This window comes from Clarias gariepinus, chromosome 6 (genome assembly GCF_024256425.1).
Source record: "Clarias gariepinus isolate MV-2021 ecotype Netherlands chromosome 6, CGAR_prim_01v2, whole genome shotgun sequence".
In the NCBI taxonomy this organism is placed as follows: Eukaryota; Metazoa; Chordata; class Actinopteri; order Siluriformes; family Clariidae; genus Clarias; species Clarias gariepinus.
Window position 1 is genome coordinate 18,874,930 of NC_071105.1, and position 22,127 is coordinate 18,897,056.

At 42.5% G+C, this 22,127-nt stretch overlaps 1 protein-coding gene across 1 annotated transcript in view; it reads left to right on the forward strand.

Annotated features, from left to right (window-relative positions):
• Positions 1-22,127, forward strand: part of plxna1b (plexin A1b) — a 197,610-nt gene that overhangs the window by 84,881 nt on the left and 90,602 nt on the right. The window contains exon 4 of the mRNA XM_053497844.1: positions 19,076-19,213. Coding sequence (XP_053353819.1) covers positions 19,076-19,213 — 138 coding nt within the window. The remainder of the gene's footprint in view (positions 1-19,075; positions 19,214-22,127) is intronic.

Below are 22,127 nucleotides of genomic sequence, written 5' to 3' on the forward strand. Positions count from 1 at the left end.
TCAGAGAATGAGAGTGCGAGAGGGAAAGAAGGAGGGGAGGATAGAGAGCGATTAGAGAGAGTAGAAATGAGGGAGAGAAACGCATTTGTGTTGTCATTTGTAGCGTAAACACCAAGGTTTGTTTCCAGGGTCTGATTGCGTAAATTAATACACCATGCACTTTGAGTGTTTTCTTCTGTCTCTTACTCTCTGTCTCCTCGGCTCGCTCCTGTGAGGGTCAGGGTAGTGAGGAGTGCTATAGCGTTTACAGTACGTTTGGGAAACGGCTGTGTCTCCCCCTCAGGAGCATGAGCTAAAGATCACTCCTGTCCCTCCCTCCTGCCCTATTAAAGACTCCCAGTGCTCCTGTGACATCGACTCACCAACCCCCCGCTGCAAACAGACGAGTGCCGAGCAGGAGTATGTGTGTGTGTGTGTGGTATGTGTTGACTGATAGAAATGGCTAGTTTTAAAAAGCTTTTAAGGTCAAGAACGGTCTAATTGCAGCTCTCCAAGCACCCATTTTCTGCAATGGATTAGAAGCGGATTGGCCGTTTCTTTTTCATCTTGACGTCTCACTGAGGTGCTCTGGTTGTAACATATTCGAAATAACGTTTCCGTCCGCATGCTTTAGAAGGTTTAAGCCAATTTTCAACAAGGCGGCAAAAGTGAAATGTTTTTTTTAGTTCATTTCCAGTAATTAGTGCACACTAATTCAAAAGGCCATGTCCCAAAGCACATGCCACCAGTTGCTATCATGGGGATACCATAGCTACCATAGAGTGATGTGCTGTGGCATTTTGATTTATGAGGGGATTAAGTCCGATTGACAATTACAGTAGACTTTAAGCGCAGTATGGTGATAAGACTCTTAGCTGCAGTAGAACACGAGACGCATCTGTCCGTGGGAACTGTACTCACAATCATTCACCAACACCACTTGAACTCGGCTGGGAATTATTGCCGCATACCCTGTATAGTCCTGACCCTGTTCCAAGCTATTTCCACATGTTTGGGCCATTAAAGGAGTTCCTGGGAGTCCATCGTTTCAGACGTGAAGCAAGCGGTTTGATACAACTCGGGTATCTTAAAATTCTACGTTGATGAAATAAGATATACATGATTCAATTATATGTACCTTACACAGTGACATATTTATTTATTTTTTTTACATATCCCAGATTTGGTCTTTGATCCAAGGCTCAACAGTGGCGGTGCTGGGGCTTGAACCACCAACCTTCTGATCAGTAACCCAGTAACCTACAGCCTTAACTGTAAATAACCATTAGTGTAGTATAGCTGTGTTCTGTTTTTCTGCGCAATCCCAGTTTGACTTGAACACCGTTCGTCATATCTAACACGACTCGTAGGGATTTTTTTGAAGGCTGTAAAATAGTGCGTGTTTATATTGCTCCAGACCTTGACAACAGTTCTGTTAATGAGGTATTGTCTGTGAAAAATTAATATATTAATGTATCCTTTATATATAAAAACAAACCACCACCACCACATAAGTTTCTTAGTTGGACGATCTCACTGAATTGCCGGGATCCATTTTATTTTCCGACGGATGAATCTGTGTAAACTGCGTTAGCCCACTTGTTGACAATTATCTGCTGGACGAGTTAATGAGAGGTAGATGAAAGAAATAATGGGATTCTTCTGCTTTAACAATAAGCCGCATGTCATTTTAGAAAGGTGCATCCGACATCTCATGTAGCTAATAAACCTGCCTATAGGCGCCCGATCGTCCGCTCATAACAATCAGTTGGTTTTATTTGTGAGGAAGATTGAGCTTGGAACGTCGCCTCTGTGCCACACACACAAGCCAATATTTACGCCTAATGATACTTTGTTATGCCCCTTCCATGCGTTCCTTTGGCTAATTTTGTCGTATTTAATTAGCTTCTGTGCTTGCGGCTACGATTGTGTAATGAATGTTATTATAAGTAGCATAACAAGCTCTGTGCTTTAATGGATATCTAAATTGGCTATTATGCAGTGCTTTAATATTAATACTATAGTTCTACTACTACTATTACTAATAGTAATAGGCTTATATTGATAACTATTTAAATGGTAGCTAACCATACCTAGCCATTTTCTTCCATCTGTGTAGGCAGCAAAAAAATGATTAGTCATCCTGGTTACCCTAGGAGATGGGATATTAGAGTAGAGTAGGATATTAAAAGAAATTAAACAAAAGTTGACCCAAGGTTTAAGGTAATGCGTAAGTCAGTAGTCGTGTTAAAAACCATGTTAAGTTGCTAGCACCCCAACAATAGCCAGCTTGTAACCAGAAAAGTTCTAGTAAAAAAAAAAAAAAAAAAACAGAGCGCTATTATGGAGTTACCATAAGTACCATAGTCTGAGTTGCTGTGACACATGTGACTTTCATTTATGATGGGCGTTCAAGTCAACGGGGACTTGTGATGAGATTTTTTGTGAATGAAGGTGTAAAACTGACATTTACAGAAGACGTAGAAAGCACAGTACTGTGAAGAGATTCTTATTCACAGTAAAACATCTGTTTTTTTTTTTTTTATTTAATTAAATTTTTTGGGTTGTGGGCTTGGGGGAATTTTCTTTCTTGATTTTCCCTAGTTTAGCTAAATCCAATTTACTAAGCTACTACGTCTAGACAGGGAGAGCCAAAGACTAGCACGAGTTTTCTCTGAGCCACGTGACGCCGATCACCTTCACCTTGTCGAACGGCAAGCTCTGTATTGTCACACACCGTTGGGTGCAGCGTAACACGTTTGGAGAACGGCACTATCCACTCCTTCCAATTTCGAGCCCTCACAGATGCCCGTGATTGGCTGTATAGCCGTGATTGATGTGAAAGAGCTAAGTACCTCCCATTCCTCCTGTACATCTGTGAATGACGATCGCGGCCGAGGTGGCTCGGAGGCCACTACAGTCATTCCTGAACATGAACATTTACTGAAAGGAACACCTCAACAACAACAAAAGTGCTTAGTCACCCTGGTGACTTCCTGATCTACATATGACAGTACAGAGAGTAACATATTAAAAGAAACTGAGACAGAATTTGACGAGAGTTTAGAGATAATTTCATGAAACAGGAGAGTCATGTTAAGTTGCTAGTGATACTACAACAACAACAACTGAATAATTAGCCAGCCTTTGAGGAGAAAAGTTCTAGAACAATTAAAAAAAAAAAAAAAAAAAAAAAGGTTGTGTACTAAAAGTTTTTAGTACTGTTTTAGTGACGGGTTTTGTTTGATGTTGTAGCTGCTAAATGCTAACATCAACAAAACAGAAAGATTCTTACAGTAATGCTTGCTTTTAGCTAGCTAGTTAGCCTTGCATGCTAACATTAGTGTTTTGCAGTTGAGGTGTAATAGAGCCAAATTCTAAAATACTCGAGGTTCTCTTTACTTTATCTGAGATATTCTTAGCTTCCTTTTTTTCTTTCTTTCTTTCTTTCTCTCTCTCTTTCTCTCTCTCTCTCTCTCTTTCTTTCTTTCTTACTCTCTCTCTGGGTGGTCTGAGTGTAGAGGAAGCTGCAGCTCTGTATTGTCTCAGTGTAATGGGCTGGGACAGCTCGTTCACCCCACACTGTTGTGTAGGACACAGTGAGGTTGGTGAGATATGAGGCCTTGGCGAGGACAGTGAAGTGCACACGCACACACGCAGACACACACACACACACACACACACACACACACTCAGCTGTGTTAGGAAAACACACACATGCACTCGCCTGAATGAGCTCTACTATGAATCAGTGCTACTTTAGTGTCTATATGCAAATGATACACTTCATTTTATTGCCTAAACTCTGAGCTGCTATAAATGTACTAGTTCTGTCTGCGTGTTTGTGCGTGTCTGTCTGCTTGTGCGTGCGTGTGTGTGTGAGAGCATGTGCATGTGCTTGTTTGTAAGAACAGCAGCACCAAACCTCAGCATGCTGCTTTGGGAACCATCTGTAACATCCTCTTTTTTTTTTTAAGAATTGATCATTTGCACCTAATAGTATTTTAATCTTTTTATATGTGTGTGCGTGCGTGTGTGTTTTTGTGTGTATGCCCCGCCTCCCTTGTCGTAACCAGCTGTTGGCAGATGCCACAAATGAGCAGGCCCTCGTTTAGGTTGTTAATTAGCTAATAGCGACCTGTTGCTGGGCGACGGGTTTGTTATTAGTTTAGCTGTATTAATACTCGTAGGACATGGATTGCCCCTGGGCACATGTGCCTGTGTGTATTTACACACTTGCTCTCTCTCCCTTGTGCGTGCGTGTGTGTGTGGCTAGAGAGTAGCTTGAAACCATGTTTTTGGTCTATGCAGTGACAACAAGCTCATCTTTTAAGTTTTCTTTTATGTCTTACACTTGGTCTGTCTCTCTTAAAAATAATTTCTGTCTTTTTTTTTCTGTGTCTCTCTTTTACAGTGTCACACTCTCTCCCAGTATTGGTCTATCTGCTTCCTGCAGGCTGTCTTTGCAGCATTATTAAATAGCCTGTCTCGCAGTGTTTGTCTCTCTATTGCAGTGTTTGTCTCTCTCTTGCAGGGTGTGTCTCCTTCTCTCTCTCTCGCTCCCTTTTTCTCTCTTTCTCTCACACACACACAGTGTGTCTCACTTTTTCTCAAGCGCTGTTTGTCTGTTTCCCTCGTGAATGCAGTGTTTCTTTAACAGCCTCACTCTCTTTATTGCACAGTGTGTGTCTCTCTCTGGGTTCTGTTGCTGGTCAACTGTTTCTCACTCTCTTTCTCTTGTAGTGTTTCTCGCAGTGTTTTTCTTTCTCTCCGTTTGTCTGTGATTCACTGGGCCTGTATCTCTCCGAGTGTGTCTCTCTCTCATATTCCTTTTCCCTGTCTGTCTTCTTATTTTTTTCCTTTCCTGCTCCCGCTTCATATGTGTGGCATACTACGTGTGGCATTTCTGTATTCATTGGTAATTGTCTAATCAATCGCTGTAGCTCATGACTGGGCTTTGTAATTCTAACTGACACAGGCTCTAATCAATCATGTACAGCGTGTATTAACTCCTATATCCCCACTCCACCAGCCCTAATCACTGTGATTGATCTTTTTATTGGCCGCGTTCTAATCCTACAGCTAGCAGCACCGCCGTCCAGCATCTCGGCCACTTAGCCAGGACAGACCGGTTGCCGTAGCAACCTCTTGGATTAGGCTCTGCATTTCTCTCTCGCACTCTCAATCCATATATACACACACACACACACACATGCGCGCACACACAGGGCAGTAGAATGCATGTCAGACACAGTCAAATGATTTCCCTATCCGTCCTCTGGCTAGCTTAGCGTCGCAGTCAACAAGATGGATTCGGCGTGTGCTCGGCCCCGCTCGTTCATAGTTTCATCATTTCCTTTGCGTGTCTCTGACCGAGCCTTCAGAGTGCAACGGGGAGAATCTCAAGAGACCCAAGCAGAAAAATATGGCGCAAACATTACAGCATGTCTTCAGAAAGAAGAAAAGCAAACGTCAAGCAAACTTCAGGGTGAAGATACCCGAGTCGGAGTCTGAGAGTCATGAGAGGAAATGTTTAGGCCCGTCGCAACTGTTCTGTAAAACACATGGCGTGTACGTTAGGAAAATGTGCCGGCCACATGTGTAAGCGAATTAGCTCCTTCCTGAGTGTGCCGTGCTGTCTCCTTCCTGTGCTCGCTAATAGTTTTGTGTCTGCACTCTTCAGGCTTTGATCATAAGTAAAGCTGGAGAAAACCCTCCTCGAGTTATTCTTGCAGCACCGATACGAGGCCCTAAGCAATCGCAAAACGTGACTTCAGAGTCTCGTCGGACGACCTGCTCCTCTCTAAACACTATAGCAGTTTTATTTTTTAATAATCAGTCATGCAACTGATTATCTGTCTCTAAGTTCGACACGTCTTCACATCACTGCTAATAAATGTGTCAGGCATGTGCCATAACCTCGTTTTAAGTCATTCTATAGTGGCTGTAATGCTGGGACGGAAATAACAGACCATCACCACTGTCTGTTGAAGAGGGTCAGAGCACATTGTTGTGCAGAAACTCTTTATACGCTTTATAGTGAAAGGAAAATCTGGCAATTTGCTGGAAAACACAACTCCACTTTGGGTTGTATGTAGTATTTATTTATGTCAGGTATTGGAAATAAAGTACATCCATCCTATAACTGCATAAATGAAAACCAGTCATATGATATCAATCAAAGAAATCAAAGATAAAATCTTTTTTAAAGCGTAATACAGGCCAGGTTTTAGCTCTGCCCACACACAGCATATATATCTATACATCACAACACGGTATCAAAGCATTCAGTTCTACTTATGTCACGATTGAATTCTCTTTGAGCAAAATCTGTCATGAATCTGTTTGCCGAGAGATGAAAACTTCCTGTTCTAGTCTCTAGAGCAGCTAATGAGCACTAGAGCCGTCCTTTGAAGAACACACACCAGACACAGAAAATGGCTCCTGAGAAGACGGCCTTTGGCGCGGATTTTACAAGAAGCAGAACTGACAGGCACACGGCTTCATCGGCTGCTAACATGCTAACTAAGTTTGACGTGTGATTGCGCGTGCTGCCCCTTCTCCTAAACAGAACACGGCACAGAGAGCGAGAGAGAGAGCGAGAGAGAGACGACTCTTGCTATGTGTCTCTGACCCTTGGCCCTGTAAGTCACTGACTTGCCTGTTCCCCTTCCTGTTTCACCTGAGCAGCTCCTCCCAGACGCCTCAGACACTCATGAACTCGGGGTAATTAATCAGCCTCCATGCTGCAGCTTCACACACCTGTCAGACCCCAGTGACCCGTGTACAGTCTCCAAGCTTTCAGTTAATTTGAGACGAAACATCCCGCATCGGGTTTTTTTTCTCCCTATTCCCCCCACCAGCAGAGGTGGTTTCCTGTGCCGTGTCCGTCACTGTGTAGAGCATGCGGTCAGAGGTCTTTCTCTAAAGCTGATTAGATTGTGGAAGCAGAGTGATGCTGCTGCAATGCACCAGTCGATGCACTCACTTTACACTTAATTGGCAGCGGTCTGATTCTATTGTGGTCTCTTTGCCACGGCTTTAACCAATTACACTTTGATCTTTCTTTCTCGTCTGTCTCTCTCGCTTTCTCTTGTTCAGTCTTACTACTTGTTATTTCTTGATTCTTCATCCTCATGTATTTTCCGGTCATATCCCTAAAGTATGAGGGGCATTCAAGTCAAACCGGGACTTTTGATGGTGCAGAATAACAACACAGTTACAAGAGTAAAAACTACCTTTATTTCTTTATATAATTCCCTGCTACACTATTGCACTTATCCCAGTGTCTCACTAGTGTTTGGATGCCATCAAGTTAAAAGTCCTAGTCCAGAGCTAGGATCGGACTACCGCCTTCATGTCTAAAATGCTGACCTTTCAGGCACTTCTTTAATGGCCCTTTCCTTTAATGAAAAAAAAAAAAAAACACGCCTGGTTGGATCACCTGCCAATCAACGCCGCCTGCACACTATAGGAACTCTGCTGGGAGTTATTCCCACATCCCATGTACAGTTCTGACATGTTTCGGCCATTAAAGGAGTTCTCCGGGATGAGTGCATTAGTGCAGCAAGGGAATATAACTGTGTTCTGTTATTCTGTCCAAGCAAAAGTCCTGGTTTGACATGAACGTCTATTGAATTATACATCACCACTGTAAAAAATAAACACTAATCATGTAATGTTAAATAGAACTTACTGCATTTCAACAGAAAACAAACAAGTGACTAGGAAAGTTTAAGTTTCCAGATGTCACATTTTTCATCAGCGATAGTTAAGCACATTAACAATCAATAATCTATTCATCATAATTAATGATAACCAGACACACCTTTCCCCAATAGTGTAAGTTTTATTTAAGCAGTTTTAGTGGCCCAGGCCGGCGTTTCCTCGATGTATTTGTGTTGACACAACACTGTATTAACACACTGACCGTTACATATACATTTACTTCATATTTAAAATGAAGATCATATTTTAGTGCGCACAGAGCACACATACACACACGTAAACACCAGGCCTGTCTGTAAATGCTTTGTGAGCGAGCTCTATGTGAAAATAATGATTGCGGACGAGGAAGTGGACTGTAAGCAGGCCGACTCAATCTCTTGTTCACGAAAGGAAGAGGAAGCAATTGGATCTTTGGATTTCAGAAATCTCCTGGGAATGACGTGGAAAACATAATACATCCAGTTAGGGCCAGTCTTGGGGTCAGATGAGAAGAACCAGACTGCTTTGAGTTTCGAGGGGGACTATATTTTCGTGATTGAACCACTCTGTGCACGGATGATGAGCAGAAAGGCATTTCAGAACGCACAGTGGCAGACAGGATACAACAAAAAAACGGCTTTGCTCTTGGCTTTAAAATCTGTGGAATCTTATTTTACCCATTTAAAATAAGCATCTTTATAATGGAATCTTAAAAGCCGTCTTGCTTCTGTGTGGACTGTGCTTGTTTTTTTTTTTTTTTTTTAATTGTCATTATGGTTTTATTTATTTATCAATCTATTTATTTATTCTTCTTTCCCCTTGGTTTCAGTAGTGTTCTGTGATTGTTTTCAGTGTGTCACCTTGATCTGCTCTTTTTGGTTCCGAATGTAGAAAAGTGATGTGTAAATAAAGGCTTATTCTCTTAAAAAGATCATATTAGGATGGTTGGAAAAAGGCAAGACTGTTTTTTCTCTCATTTTAAAGAGACCACCACAGCCACCATAGCCTCGGGCTGACAGGACTGGAACCGCGTGATGTGCGCTCATCATGCGACTTGACTTGAGGTGTTCGCCCCTTGTCATGTGCTTGATGTGTGCCACAACTCTGTTCTGCTCTAGTATTGTGCAAAACCAGCTTCCTTTTTTAATTGCCTATTAAAAGGCAGGTATAAATCACAGTCGGCGTGCTCTGTCCTAGCCGGCGCTGGTGTTCCATTAGGAGCTTCTTAGTTTCTTGGGTTCACCCCGCATTTACACCATCTTGTCATTTCCCGAGCCTGTGCAGTGGTTTGCGGTGAGGCGGAGGTGTCTTCAAACTTCTCACCCTCCAAAGTTAGAGCAAGCTAATCGCTTTGCTAATGAGGCTGTGTATGTTTAGCAGCTGGATTGCTTGTCCGTTGGGTCAGCTCGCTCTCTCTCTCTAATGACTGCAGAACTGAAGCATGGCATTATATAGGCAGGGATGCCAAGAGTGCCTCCTGGTGCACACACACAAACGCACACACGCTGTGTCCAGGGGTCAGTGCCCTCCATGTTGCCGTGGCAACGGGCCAAACCTCAGCCGGAGCATCTGTTTCACACCTGGTTGCCAGGCGACCACCCAGCTGTCAGAATGCCGCTCACGCTGCATGCCGCTGTTCGGTATGCTAATCTCTGTTTGTGTGCGCGCACACGTGTGTGTACGTACAATGTTGTGGCTTCTGCTGCTCTTCTCTCAGTACTTCACAACATGCAGTTGCTGCATATACTGTCACTGGGGTTAACTGTGTGTGTTTTTGTGTGTGTGTGAGAGGGAGAGAGATGGAGAGAAGAGAAACAGAATTTATACAGTTCTTGCACCTTGGCATTTTCCCTTGGCCTCACACTGTATGACAGTGTTTTTTGTGTATTTGTGAGAGAGAAAGAGAGATGCGCGCACACACACCTGGACCTCTCTGTAGTTCACACTATATAGGACCCATTTGCTTTATAATGTGTGAATCTCACTGTTGGCCTTCTGGACCGTGTGTGGGGGTGGAGGTGGGGGTGTCGCTTCGAATCAGCATTTCTATGGTTCTATGGTTGTGACTCAGCCTTATATCGGTTCATTTGTTTATCTCACTTCCACCGTCCTACACCTTCCACCCGACTACTTCCTCATCATCAGTGCATCATAATTCAGGCTTTGTTGCAGTGTTTAGTTTGGCTGATTTTAGCTTCATTTCCTTGATGACCAGGTAATTACACATTTACATACAATATATAACATGAGACAGATACATAAAAAGCAGAAGGGTGGATTTGGTGGTTTAAAGAGCCCTGACTGAACTCCTGTTTGGAAGGTCTTGAGTTTAAATCCCAAATCTGTATCTGTGGTGTTGGAATCTTAAGCCTGAAGCCTTGGATCATGTCTGTTCTGGTTCTTCACTTTAATTCAGTTTTATATCTCTGGACATTTTGCCTCTGATATCACAATATCCTGTCCTTCACCTGATCATTCCCTCTACATAGTGCACTAACTTTGCCCTTTATGCCATTTGGATTCAACCCTGGAGCTGTTAGCGATTGATGAGAGCTTGAAAAATCATTTTATGAAATGTAGAAGCGTAGCATATTTCATAACATCCGTCTCAATTGCTAGTAAACGCCACCAAATCCAGAAGGAATCACACATTTGTAAACCATATGAGGAAATCATGGGGCAATAACAAATCAAACTTCTGCAAATTGATGTCCTTACTACCTTTATCATCCATTTTCACACGCTTGTTTCTTTTTTCAATACATTACGAAGTCCACCGCAACATGCTAGATATAAAAATAATAAGCAGAACAGAAGCTAGGTACAGCAGGTGATCCGGTAGATAATTGTGTATTATTCATTTTTTTTTTTTATTAATTGATTAAATTTTTTTACATACTTTTGTACTTTTTCAACATACATCTCGAACATAATTATCACCACAAATGTATAGTGACCTGATGTCAGTCAACAGTACTTCTGCCATCCAATGTTGGAACTGATTTACAGAATTACGAAGGTAGTTTTAGATGACCAGAGATGACTGTGCCAAACAAATCCCTTCCCTTCTTCCTTCACCCGTCTAGCTCCGTTCTTTCTCTCTCATGCCAGTAAATAATCTCCTCTTCACCTGTGAGCTCACACACGCTTCATTAATTTCAGCAGGGGGTTGGGGTTGGCCTGAACAACAACTTGTTGGACAAGTCGAGAGCTGCTTGCTGGACAGGGCCGTGTGTTCAGAGGATTAGGTGGGAGGAATGGTTAAGACTAATGGGAGGAAACAGCCAGAGGGTGCTGGGTGTGGTTAGAGTGGTATATAATGGGCATGAATGAATGATCGATGGTTGTTGGGCTCCACCAGGACCAACCCCTGTGTCTCTGTATTTCACACTCCATCTCTTTCCACCATCAAGTGATGTGAACGATCAGCTGTGGCAGACACCAGATCCGTCATGAGCGTTCAGTTGGGTGAGGAATGAAACCGTATATGTTAGTAATGTAGAGCGGTGTAAATGAGGAGTATAACTGGCCACAAATAGTTCAAATTATATTTATAGTGAACAAGAGTGTGTGTTTAAATAAAGTTATGAATAGGAGACGATATTGTCAGTGGTTTGCCAAACCGCCCCCCCCCCCATCCTGACCCAAACACGACCTCAAAAATAAATCCATATTTCTAAACAGTCTGGCCTGTAAATCCACGAATGAAAAATGCTTTTATTTATAAAGTCAGTGCTCTATAAATAATTATACAGAGCCCATGCGGACCACGTGCTGTGCTCAGGGCAGCGTATCTCTGCTGGGGTCTCCAAAAATATCGTTCCGACAAATATTAACTTGTGTAGCAAAATTCTTGATTGTTATTCAGACTTCAATATAAATAGGAAATCATGCAGGGATTATATTAAAATATAAAACAATGTGCCAGGGGCCTCAGAAGAAAAAAAAATCTGATTGTGCAACATGAAATTGGGTGGTCCTGATGTCCTGATTTAAAATAATACCACAGTATATATATTATTTTTAAATTATATATATATATATATATATAATTATAATATTATTATTCTAATAATTATTTTTAAATCAGGCACACCTGGCACAGGTACCCGTGATGTTCTATTGTTCGCATGGAATTTAATTTAATTTAATTTAGAAACGAGCATGGTATGTAAGCAACGGACTATTAGACAAAAAACAAAATGTAAGCTGCTGGATGTTTCATGCAAAAAAACAAGCAGGTGCAACAGTCTGTAGTAAAACTAGAGTAGCTCTGCCGGATGCTTAGTTAAATTCCTTATAAAACTGCAGAAATTGTACCTAAGACCAAAAGGTTCATAAAGCATCGTCACACCAAATACTCTCTTTCATTAATCCTCTTAATTATATATTTTAGGCATCTGTGCTCTACTAAGATTTTTTCGATATCTTCCGGCGCAAACAGAGTTCAGGTTTAATTTTTCCCCTTGTCCAGCTTTAACCTCTTACAGCTAGCACGTCACACTGCTCTCTAGTCTGGGAGGGGTGCATCCATCAGTCAAAACATTGCTCTTGTGAGAGGCTTAATCTTAGCCTTACCCTTCAGTTTAAACTCCTCGCACCAAGAGCATCTCACTGATTGAGTAGCATCATCTTTCTTTCCAAATTTTTTTTTTTCAAATTTTATAACATTCCATTGATTACATGGTCATCCACTATCCCGACCCACTATCAAGTCGTCTCGGGCGACTAGTAATCCGAGTAAACAAGTTTCTATAGTAAATACTTTTGATACTACGTTATAGAAGCATGTTCAGCGAACTTTTTGGAAATGGAACAATCACCCACAACTCAATCAATCTGTTAAACACATTATTTTAAGGTGGTTGTTGTGACATTTAATCAATAATTTCCAGGTTTTGGAAAGCGCGGCACTCAGTCGCATTAGACAGAAAGCTCGTCAGAAAGCTCGACAGGGTGTCTCGTGGAGACTGATTAGGAACTCCAGTGTAGTTCTACGTGTTCAGGAGTTCATTAAAGTGTTATCTTCTGCAAATTTCTCTTCTTTTTTTTTTTATTTAAATAAAAATGACTTACTTTCTCTGAGCCTTGTGCTTATTTTCTCCAGTCTGTGTAAAGAGGTCACGCCTTATTGAACTCTTGCTAAAAATCTGAATACGGATAAGAATATTAAGAGAACTAGACGGATACAGATTGTGTGACTCCATTAAATTATTATTGTTGTTGTTGTTATTATTATTATTTCTTAACCGAATCCAGACTTTCTGAGCACATATGTCATAATGATGCAACGGCTATTGAAACAATAGACAAATGTAGCGCAATGTTTATTTTCACCGGACGCTGTGCTGTAGACAGGGAGCCGAGGCTGAGCGGATCTCACGCTGCGTTCGGGAGGAAGCGGGATCGCTGCCGTAGCGCTCAGAGACGGGTGCGGCGGCTGGAGTTACACACCGCCTCCTGATCATGTTTCCACCAGGAGCAGAATAAAATGAAGCCTTGCAATTCAAACAATTGATGGATTAAGGCTGTGTGTGTGTGTGTGTGTGTGTGTGTGTGTGGTGTTTTATTTCAAAAGCAGGATGTAATTGTGCCTGGGTGCACTGGGTGGATTTGACCAGTCGGATTCTTTCCTCTGCTGTTTATACAAAGTCAGCACACTTAAATGTACACTCGTGTGTGTGTGTGAGACATGATTTGCATCTATTCCTACAACTAACAGACACATTCTCTCTCTCTCTCTCTCTCTGGGTTGTAGTGTGTGTCTCTGGGTGTGCAGCAGGCAAAGAGAATGCCGTATGAGATTATGGGTCAGAATAATAATAATACTCTGAGGTTAGCGTTATTCCAGGTCTCATCCGCAGAGGCGATGCCCATGTGTACAAAAGTCTCGCTCTGCTCTGCCCCGATGCCTAATGTGAGCACGCTCTTTCTCTCCCTGATGAAGTGACTACAGTCGATGCAGGTACGCATTAAGTGCATGCTAGGTAATGATAGCACTCCCAGCGTAATATCTGGGGAAGAGTGAAGGAGGATATAAAATCTGTCACTGTTTAATTATGTCTGGATTCCTTAAGCACTAATTTGAGGCATCAGTGGCTCGGTAATCGGCTAGCGTTCCCACAGGAAAGCTTATCAGTTCTTTTAGTGATTACAGATTAAAGATTGCTCTCTTCGCATATCAGCCATGCTCCGAGTGTGTCTTCCTGTGTTTTTTCCGCGCGCTCCTATGCCAGGGTACGATCGCATGAGAGGGCCGGCGTTGTTTGTATAGACAGTCACCCTGGGTGTACTGAGTAGATGCTTTATACTTGTAATGCCTCTCTTCCTGTGTTGACTTGCAGAGTGTGTGTGTGTGAGGAAAAGGAAGCGTTTAATGGGTCTTTCGGGGTTTTGACGTCAAAAGTAAATTGGCATCTGTGCGGCAAGGTTCCTCTATGGTGGTGTTTTTTATTTATTTTTATTTTTTTAAGGTTTCATTTAGTTAACTGACACATGCTTGAGTCATAGTGTGCCTCTGCGTGTGTGAAGTGATGGTTGTTGATTATTATGACGGTGTACGGAGGATTTGGATGCGTGTGTCGTGGCTGGTACGCCCACTGCACGTGTGTTTATCTGCGTGCATGTTGCTGATTCAGGACCCGCGTCGCGCGGCCGTGTTAGCGTGATTGATTCGAGGCCGTTTGGGAAATGAAGCGTAGCGTCACACTATCGTGCCGGGAAAAAGCCATTCCCACTTAAAGCCTCTTCACATAGACTTTTCACATCAAATAAATGTGTGGATTTGAAAATATCCTCATTTCCTATACGTACTCTCGTATTTTAAGCGAGTCCGGCCATCATACGGCGATTTGGGGATTTTTTCTTCTTCTTTTTTTTCTCCAGCGTTGTGCTCCAATGGAAATCTCCTCATCGATAAGATCCAGACTTTTATTCCCAAGACAGACAAGCCACAGGACGGCGAGCAGTTGATGAGCTGTTTGATAAGCAGACGAGCAGCTTCCAGACAAAGCAGATGTAAAGGAGACTGTTTATTTGTCCACATCAGTTCCCTGCTCTTCCAGTCTCCAGGAATTCATTTAGACAGTAAACCTAAGCATGGCCTCCAGTGTGCTTCAGGACACCAACGCTAAATGACAAAAAGGGAGCGGTTTTAGATATGCCATGTTCTCTGTGTGTGTTGTGCTGTGCTGGTTTAAAACTGACACCGTGTAAGGGTTCACACTATATATAACTCCATTACTAATCCAATTCCAGTTTATCAGTAACTGCCCAAACCAGTTGTTTATCCAGCTTGCCCAGTAGAAATGTTTTTTCTTTTTTTCTTTTCTTTTGTCCTTAACCTTTGTGATAGTTTTAGCTACTAGAGTGAGTAAAATTCACAACTGAGGAAATGGCAAGTCTCATTTTTATTAATAGGTTTTTTCCCCCTTTTTTTGGGGGGGATTTTTCTCCAATTTTCTCCCTAATTTAGTTGTGTCCAATTCCTCCCCGTCACTAGGGGGCTCCCACAATAAGGATACTACTACAACTCAGTCAAGAGGGTCAAAGACTATCACGTGGTTCCTCCGAACCACGTGACGCCGACCGACCGCATCTTTTCGAACTTCTCGCTCACGCACCATTGGTTCATTCTGTTATATGAGAATTGTCCTCTTTTTTTTTTTTTAGGTTTTAGGGTCCCCTTGTGTCACCGGGGGTGGTTCTGGCCACTAGGCTCGGCACATGGGCTGTGGTGTCTGGCACTGGGATGTTGGTTTTGGGTGCTGTGGGTTGGAGGGTTGGAGGGGTTGGGCGGTTTTGGGGGTTAGGGCCCCTGTGGATCGGACTTGTTTGTTTTTCTGCATTCCATGGAAGCTCAGTCGGATTGAGATCTGTGGGATTTTGAGGCTGGGTAGGCATCCTTGAATTATGTGCCTGTTAAGCCTGACGAGCAGCAAGCTGTGATGCACTGAGTGTTTTGATACCTTTCCATTATAGCCAGAATTAACTTAAAAACAAAACAAAACTGGTATATGCTAGTTAGTTAGTGTGTATGTTTCACTTCAGGTGTACAGCTAAAGTAGAATTTCATTTTATAACTGCCGTATAGTCGAAGCCAAAAGCTTAGAAATCTAAACTTTTTTCGCACTTCAATATCTATTAAACCAAGACGTTTTATAGTTTGCCTGGAGCTATATATCCATCAGCCTACTCTAGAGTTTTTGCAGTAAAATCTTTCTCTTCCTACCTGCTCAGATTTTTCTCGTTAGCAGTGATGTTGGCTCTGAACGTATATATTTGTGTTGCGTCAGCAGAAATGTGCATCAGGTTTCGGCTGAAGGGCTGTAATGCAGCGAATGTTTAGGAATAATTCACGCTTTTGTGACGTTTGGCTCAGGGTAGTGAACAGGAGCCTCTGTCGAGGAATGTTAAAGTCTAATGGAGTTCGGTGGTTTTTTCTGTGCGGAGACGCACTCGATTTAACTCACCGCTTAATTATCAGGTGTGTTTCAGCAGGGAAATCGGCAATCTACAGGACTCCGGTCCTCCAGGAGTGGAATCGGGCACCCTTGGGAAACAGCCTGTAATTATGTGTACACACACACACACACAGATGGAAAGAGTAAAAAAGATGGAGAAGGACAGATAAATAGCACTACATAGCTGAGCTTATGGCTGCTTAGCAAAAACTATACGAGTGATGGATGTATTTAATATGCTGGTGCTGCCAGCATCTCTCTTCTCTCCTGTACACACACACACACACACACACACACACACAGCTGTGCTGCACATTGCCTCGAATGCAGAGTGTCCCACAAGTAATAGTGCAGTCAAATATGTCACATTTAAGCAGAAAGAATTTATTAGCAATGTTTTAGCGATGCAAATTTTTTGGACTCGGGGCTGAGACGAGCTTTAACGACCTGCTTGTTTTCTTTCTGGAACAGATGGATTTTGGTCTTGCTAAGTCTTTAATTGAACCAGTGGCTTCAAAGTGCTTGATATGATTGGCCACCATGTCTCATTTCATCGACCAGCGGCAGCGCTGTTCCAAAACAATGCCTGTGTTTGAACAATATTGATAATTCTCTGTAATTAGTGGAAAATGACATCAGACATGTGGAGGACTAACACTACTCGATACGATGTATAGTAGGGAGGGCACATTGATTGTGCGACAGCATTAACAATCCTGGAACAACCCCCGTGCTGTGCGCTGGCCGGTGCGCCCCCTGCAGACCCCGTGGCTGGATCACTGAGCGGGTGTTATTTGTGAGACGACTCTCCTAACTGGGAATTCTGTTCCAATCACCTTGTGCTCTCTCTCTCTCTCTCTCTCTCTCTGTCCTGGTTCTCTTCATTACTCTCTAACATGCTCTGAATAACTTCCCTGCCTTCTCAAATGATGCGTTAGCAGTCAGTGCTGTAATTTAAATCAATTTGTACAATTACGTCCGGGCTGATTTCCTCCGCTGACCTTTCAGTCTGAGTGATTGACCCCCAGTGACCTTTGTTAACTGTCGGGGAAAAGGTCGCACCACGGTTTGGCACGCCTGCGTGCATTTCCAACACCCCTTTCCACAATGCACGTGCCTGTGTTTGGGTCGGAACAATGCGAAACAGAAGGGGAATTTGCCTTATTGAAATAGAACTATCCATAGTCCTCCCGCTCCCTTATTTTAAATTAAATTATGTATATTCAATTATAGCGAAGTAAACAAATGTATTACTCTGACGTGCTGCCAAGTGGATAAAGATAGAGTTTAAAAATTGATGCAGTGACCTGAGCAGCAACCTCATTTCCCCTCTCGTCTGTTCCAACCACTCAGCGTTCAGCATCCGCGGGAGAGTATATTGATCATCTGTTATCATCTGTACCTGTTTTTTACTGAAACATAGCTCAAGTTACATGCTTTTTTAGGATTTAATGAGGTTGATAGCTCATTGTGTGCCTTAACAAACCAAAACATTCCTCTGAAATTGGTCAGATACAGAACTGAAATTGAGAGCCAAGGAAGTCCTTCAGGAAGCCCAGAGAGCTGTTCTTTAAGACTGTATTAATAAAATGAAAGTCAGTCTGGATCTTTGGAGGCAAATATGAAGAAATGAGGGCGCTCAAGCTTTTCGTGCAGTTCTGCACAAGCACAACATTACATTGAGGGACAATAGAACCTTGTTAAAGGCTAGTATTTTTTATTATTATGCCACAGTGCACCTCTGATTGGTGAGAAGGTGATTCATTTTCTGTAACAGAACAGCTCTGACAGTAATTGGTCTCTGTCTTTGTGGCACTCGTGTACACGCCGAATACAAGAATGTCGAACATTTCTTAATGTATCAGGAGCGATGTAACACGCTGAGATGATTTCTTCCTTTAGCATTGTTCCGGGTTCATTCCGCTAGACTACTGACTTCACACCCCAATGAAACAAGTCCAGCGGTTTTGGACTTCAAACTTCTATTGTTAGTTTTAAAATCTTCTTGTGTCTGAAATAAAAAGAAAAAAAAAACAAGTTTAGATACAGAAAAATGCCAATTGATCCAGACATTTGAAACCGAGTTTTCTATTGCACTACTTTAAGATTTGAGGGGGAAAAGAGACGCTGATGAGAGAATTCGCTGGTGAGAATTAGTGAGTGTGGCGATTTCAACACCCCTCCCTTTCCGTCTTCACCTGCCGTGTCTGAGGGAAAAGAAATATCAGACGGTCTGGGAAAGTATGTAGAGGATGAAGATGAACAGGTCCTCTGCTTGAACGAGAGGGAGTGTGAGCCTCTGCGTGTGTTCGGCGGTGTGAGTTCGGGGGTGTCTGCGTGTCAGCTTGGGTGTGTGTACCAGCACTAGCTTTATTGATTTCTGTGCTGAGCCCATAATCGAGCTTTGCTTGTCTGTCTGACAGTCGAGTGTCTATCTGCTTTGTTTGATTCAATTAGGGACTGATGTTGCTAATCCTCCTCTTACACACGCATACACGCACGTGCGTACACACACACGCTCTCACACACACACACACGACACACACAAAGGCAGCCAGAGAGATTCACATTCTAAACATGAGGGATTTGAACAAGTCGATAAAGAAGGGGTCGAGCATGCTTTCCTTCTCTTTTTTCCTCTTACTATCCAGAGAGAGTGAGACAGAGAGAGAGAGAGACGACAGGTTTATGTTTAGTCAGCGGTGCAATATCGGTGCTTTTGCAGTTTTGACACTCATTTCTGTTTTCCGCAGAGGATTTTTGATACGCAGGCATGTTTTCGAGGGTCTCATAATTAACCAAGTTCTTTTGCATCATTGCTTTCGTAAATATGCCTAGTGTATTTGTGTGTGCGTGTGGTTTTTTTTCCCCCTCCATCCTCATTTCACAGTCGTGCTTATAAGATTGGTGTATGCTTTCTCCCGCAGATCCTGATCAACTCGGTGAGTTCCAACAGACCAGCGCTGCTGTACGAGAACGTGGTGGTGGGGGAGGGCAGTCCCATCCTGAGAGATCTGCTCTTCAGCCCTGACCAGCACTACATCTACACACTCACCGACAAACAGGTATACACACACACACACACATGTGCACATCACACATGCACATCACACATGCACATCACACATGCACACACAAACTGTTACATCCGTTCACTTCCTAGCCGGTCTTTTGAAGTCCCCATCAGACGGCTTTAGTGCCCCGCGCCTCATTAATGTGCCTCTGCATCTGTATTTATGTGAATGTCTGGTTAACCAAGTCATTTCTTTTTGCCCAAAGCATAACCTAATTTACACACACACACACACACACACACACACACACGCGCGCCCGCGCGCACACATGGTTTCAGCAGAGGTTACTGTAGGCGTGCTCTGTACATCATGGTGTTGTCTGCCATGGGCACTGAAGTGTTACTCGGACAAGATTTGAGCCGACACCGCAAGAGTTCAAAACACAATTCTTGTTTTACTGTATTTGTGAGGACCCTCTAGTGATGTAATCAGTAATACAGCCATGCAAGACCTAAACCTGCGCTGTACTTTAACTTGGGTAACAAATGGAAACATTTTAGCTTTTTCAAATAATTATCATTATTGTTTTTCAAATAAAAGTCTTTTTCACACACACACACACACACACACACACACACACACACACACACACACACACACTCACAGACTTAAGCCTTCTTCTATTATTTAGAGCTGTGCATGTGTGTATGTATACTGCCTAAAAAATTAAGGACACACTTGGTCCCAGTTTGATTTGAACGGCCCTCGCAGGCTATTTTAGTCAAACCAGGATTAATGATTCCCTTATTATTATTATTATTATTATTATTATTATTATTATCTGATATTTTTTAGCAGTACGTATATTTACATTTAATTTCTTTGTCTATGTATATAATTCCACTGTGTGTAAGTGTGTGGTGTAAAATGCCTGTGTGTGTGTGTGTGTGTGTGTGTGTGTGTGTGTGTTAGGGCTGTCAAATTATTTAAGAGCTGCATTCATATTTTAATTGCTTTAAAGATGTATTATTTAAATGCATTCTGCTATTAATAAGACTGTAGGGTTTTTTCTCCAGCTGACAAGACACTGAACATTAGCAGTTATCTACCGTACCCTTCAGAATTATTGGCACCCGTTATTAAAACGAGCCGCACTGATTGTAAAGAATAAGCACTGCGCGCTAAATTTCCACTTGAACGTTAAGGAGAAGCTATTTGTCTGGTTGTTGGGGGTAGGTATACTTTTGAAATAATAATGTATCAATGCTTTCACATTCTAAGATTTTCTGATCCTTGTCCTGATGCACACTTCTACCCTACAGTTACGCAGAGATCATAAAGCAGTATCATTCATTTCATCATTTTACACTCGGCTTTTTATTCTTAGCAGTTTAACTACATTAATGTGCATCACAAGATGTTGGCATAATATTTCGGCCCCCCGTGGCGCGCTGTTAAACGTTCCCTACATTGGGTACAGGTTAATGGCACAGGTTGGGCGCTGAACATGAAGCCGTCCCAACCGAGGACGATAAAGGCTGACAAAAGCTTTTCTCCAAGACCTGTGAAGCCAGCATTTGCATTTTTAATAATGCATCTAATCACGGTACAGTGCAGGGCGCTGGAAGGAAAGTGCTGTGTAACCTCTTCTGCATGTATGAGCTCACAGATGCTCACGATTGTCTGGCAGTGCCGTGATTGACAGGGGAGAGAGTTTGCTATTTCTCCAACTTGGAGAGCACAGACAGTTTGGCAGACCAGACCCCTAACCACAGGTGACTGTATGGATTTGAGCTAATAAGCTGAACGCTTTTCTGATGCACCAGTTGGTGCAGCTGTGTGCTTTCTATTTCTAATAATATTGCTAGATTATTCTACTGTTACCTAATTTCTCAATCTGCTTCAGTTCATTTAACTATAAGGTCAGCTCCAGACGTATTTGCACTTTGGTAAAGATTGGTTTTAAAAAATGCAACTAAAGCGTTTCTGTTTTATGTGAAAAGGACTGTTTAGAAAACCTTACATGGTCCTTGATGACATCTCTTTAAATATAAGAGGAGATTTCCCTCATTTATTCATCAACAAGGGGAGGATTGAAGAGTACAGCAATGGAAATAGACGTAAGTGTGTTATATCACGCAGTGGAGTGTGTCCATAACTTCATAACTCGGGTAATAAATTTAGAAAAATAGCTATATGCCTGAAGATGCTCTTATGGACTTTTAAAGAAAATAAGATTTCTAATTATAATTTAGACTTTTAAGGGAAAAAAATGTCGAGCATGCTCTCGTTTGCTTTCCTACTTTATCAGCTATGGCTGTGTAGGTCAGAGACTCGTAGCACAGGCTATGTGCATACTGAGATTTCAGATGACACTGCTGTCCCGTCTCGTTGACGTATCGTTCTCGAGACCACCTTTTCCAACGTTCACAGGCGAAGTTCCTGAGCGCACAACGATTGTGTGCTCGCTGATCAAAATAAACCAGACTTTGGAGTCAAGTGTGCTCAAAACCGATCCCAGGGCCCTAATGTGAAAATGCTGTGAAACAACCGGTCCAGCCTTGACGAGGGTGTGAGTGTATTTAGTTAACGAGGATCACTATAGGAGATTTGCAAAAGATGGAAACGTTTTGGGGTGACCCAGTCTCCATGTCTCTAACAAGACAGTACCTCCATACCCGTAAACAACTTGGAAGGTGTGCCAGAAGAAACTTATTTTTTTTTCCCTGTGATATAGACACATTTAAGGAGCTACTGGGACCAGGTTCTCTGGTCAGTTGAGACAAAAATAAAGCTTTTTTGGCAAGAAACACTCCACATGGACTACATAAAATACCAGGAGAGTTTGAACTGAAAATCCGTCTCCCTCTGCCAGCCAGCTCCAACTGGGTCATGGTCGGATCTTCTAAGAGGACGGCGCAGATGAAGTGGTTCAGTGCATACAGAATGAAGCGTTTGACGTGGC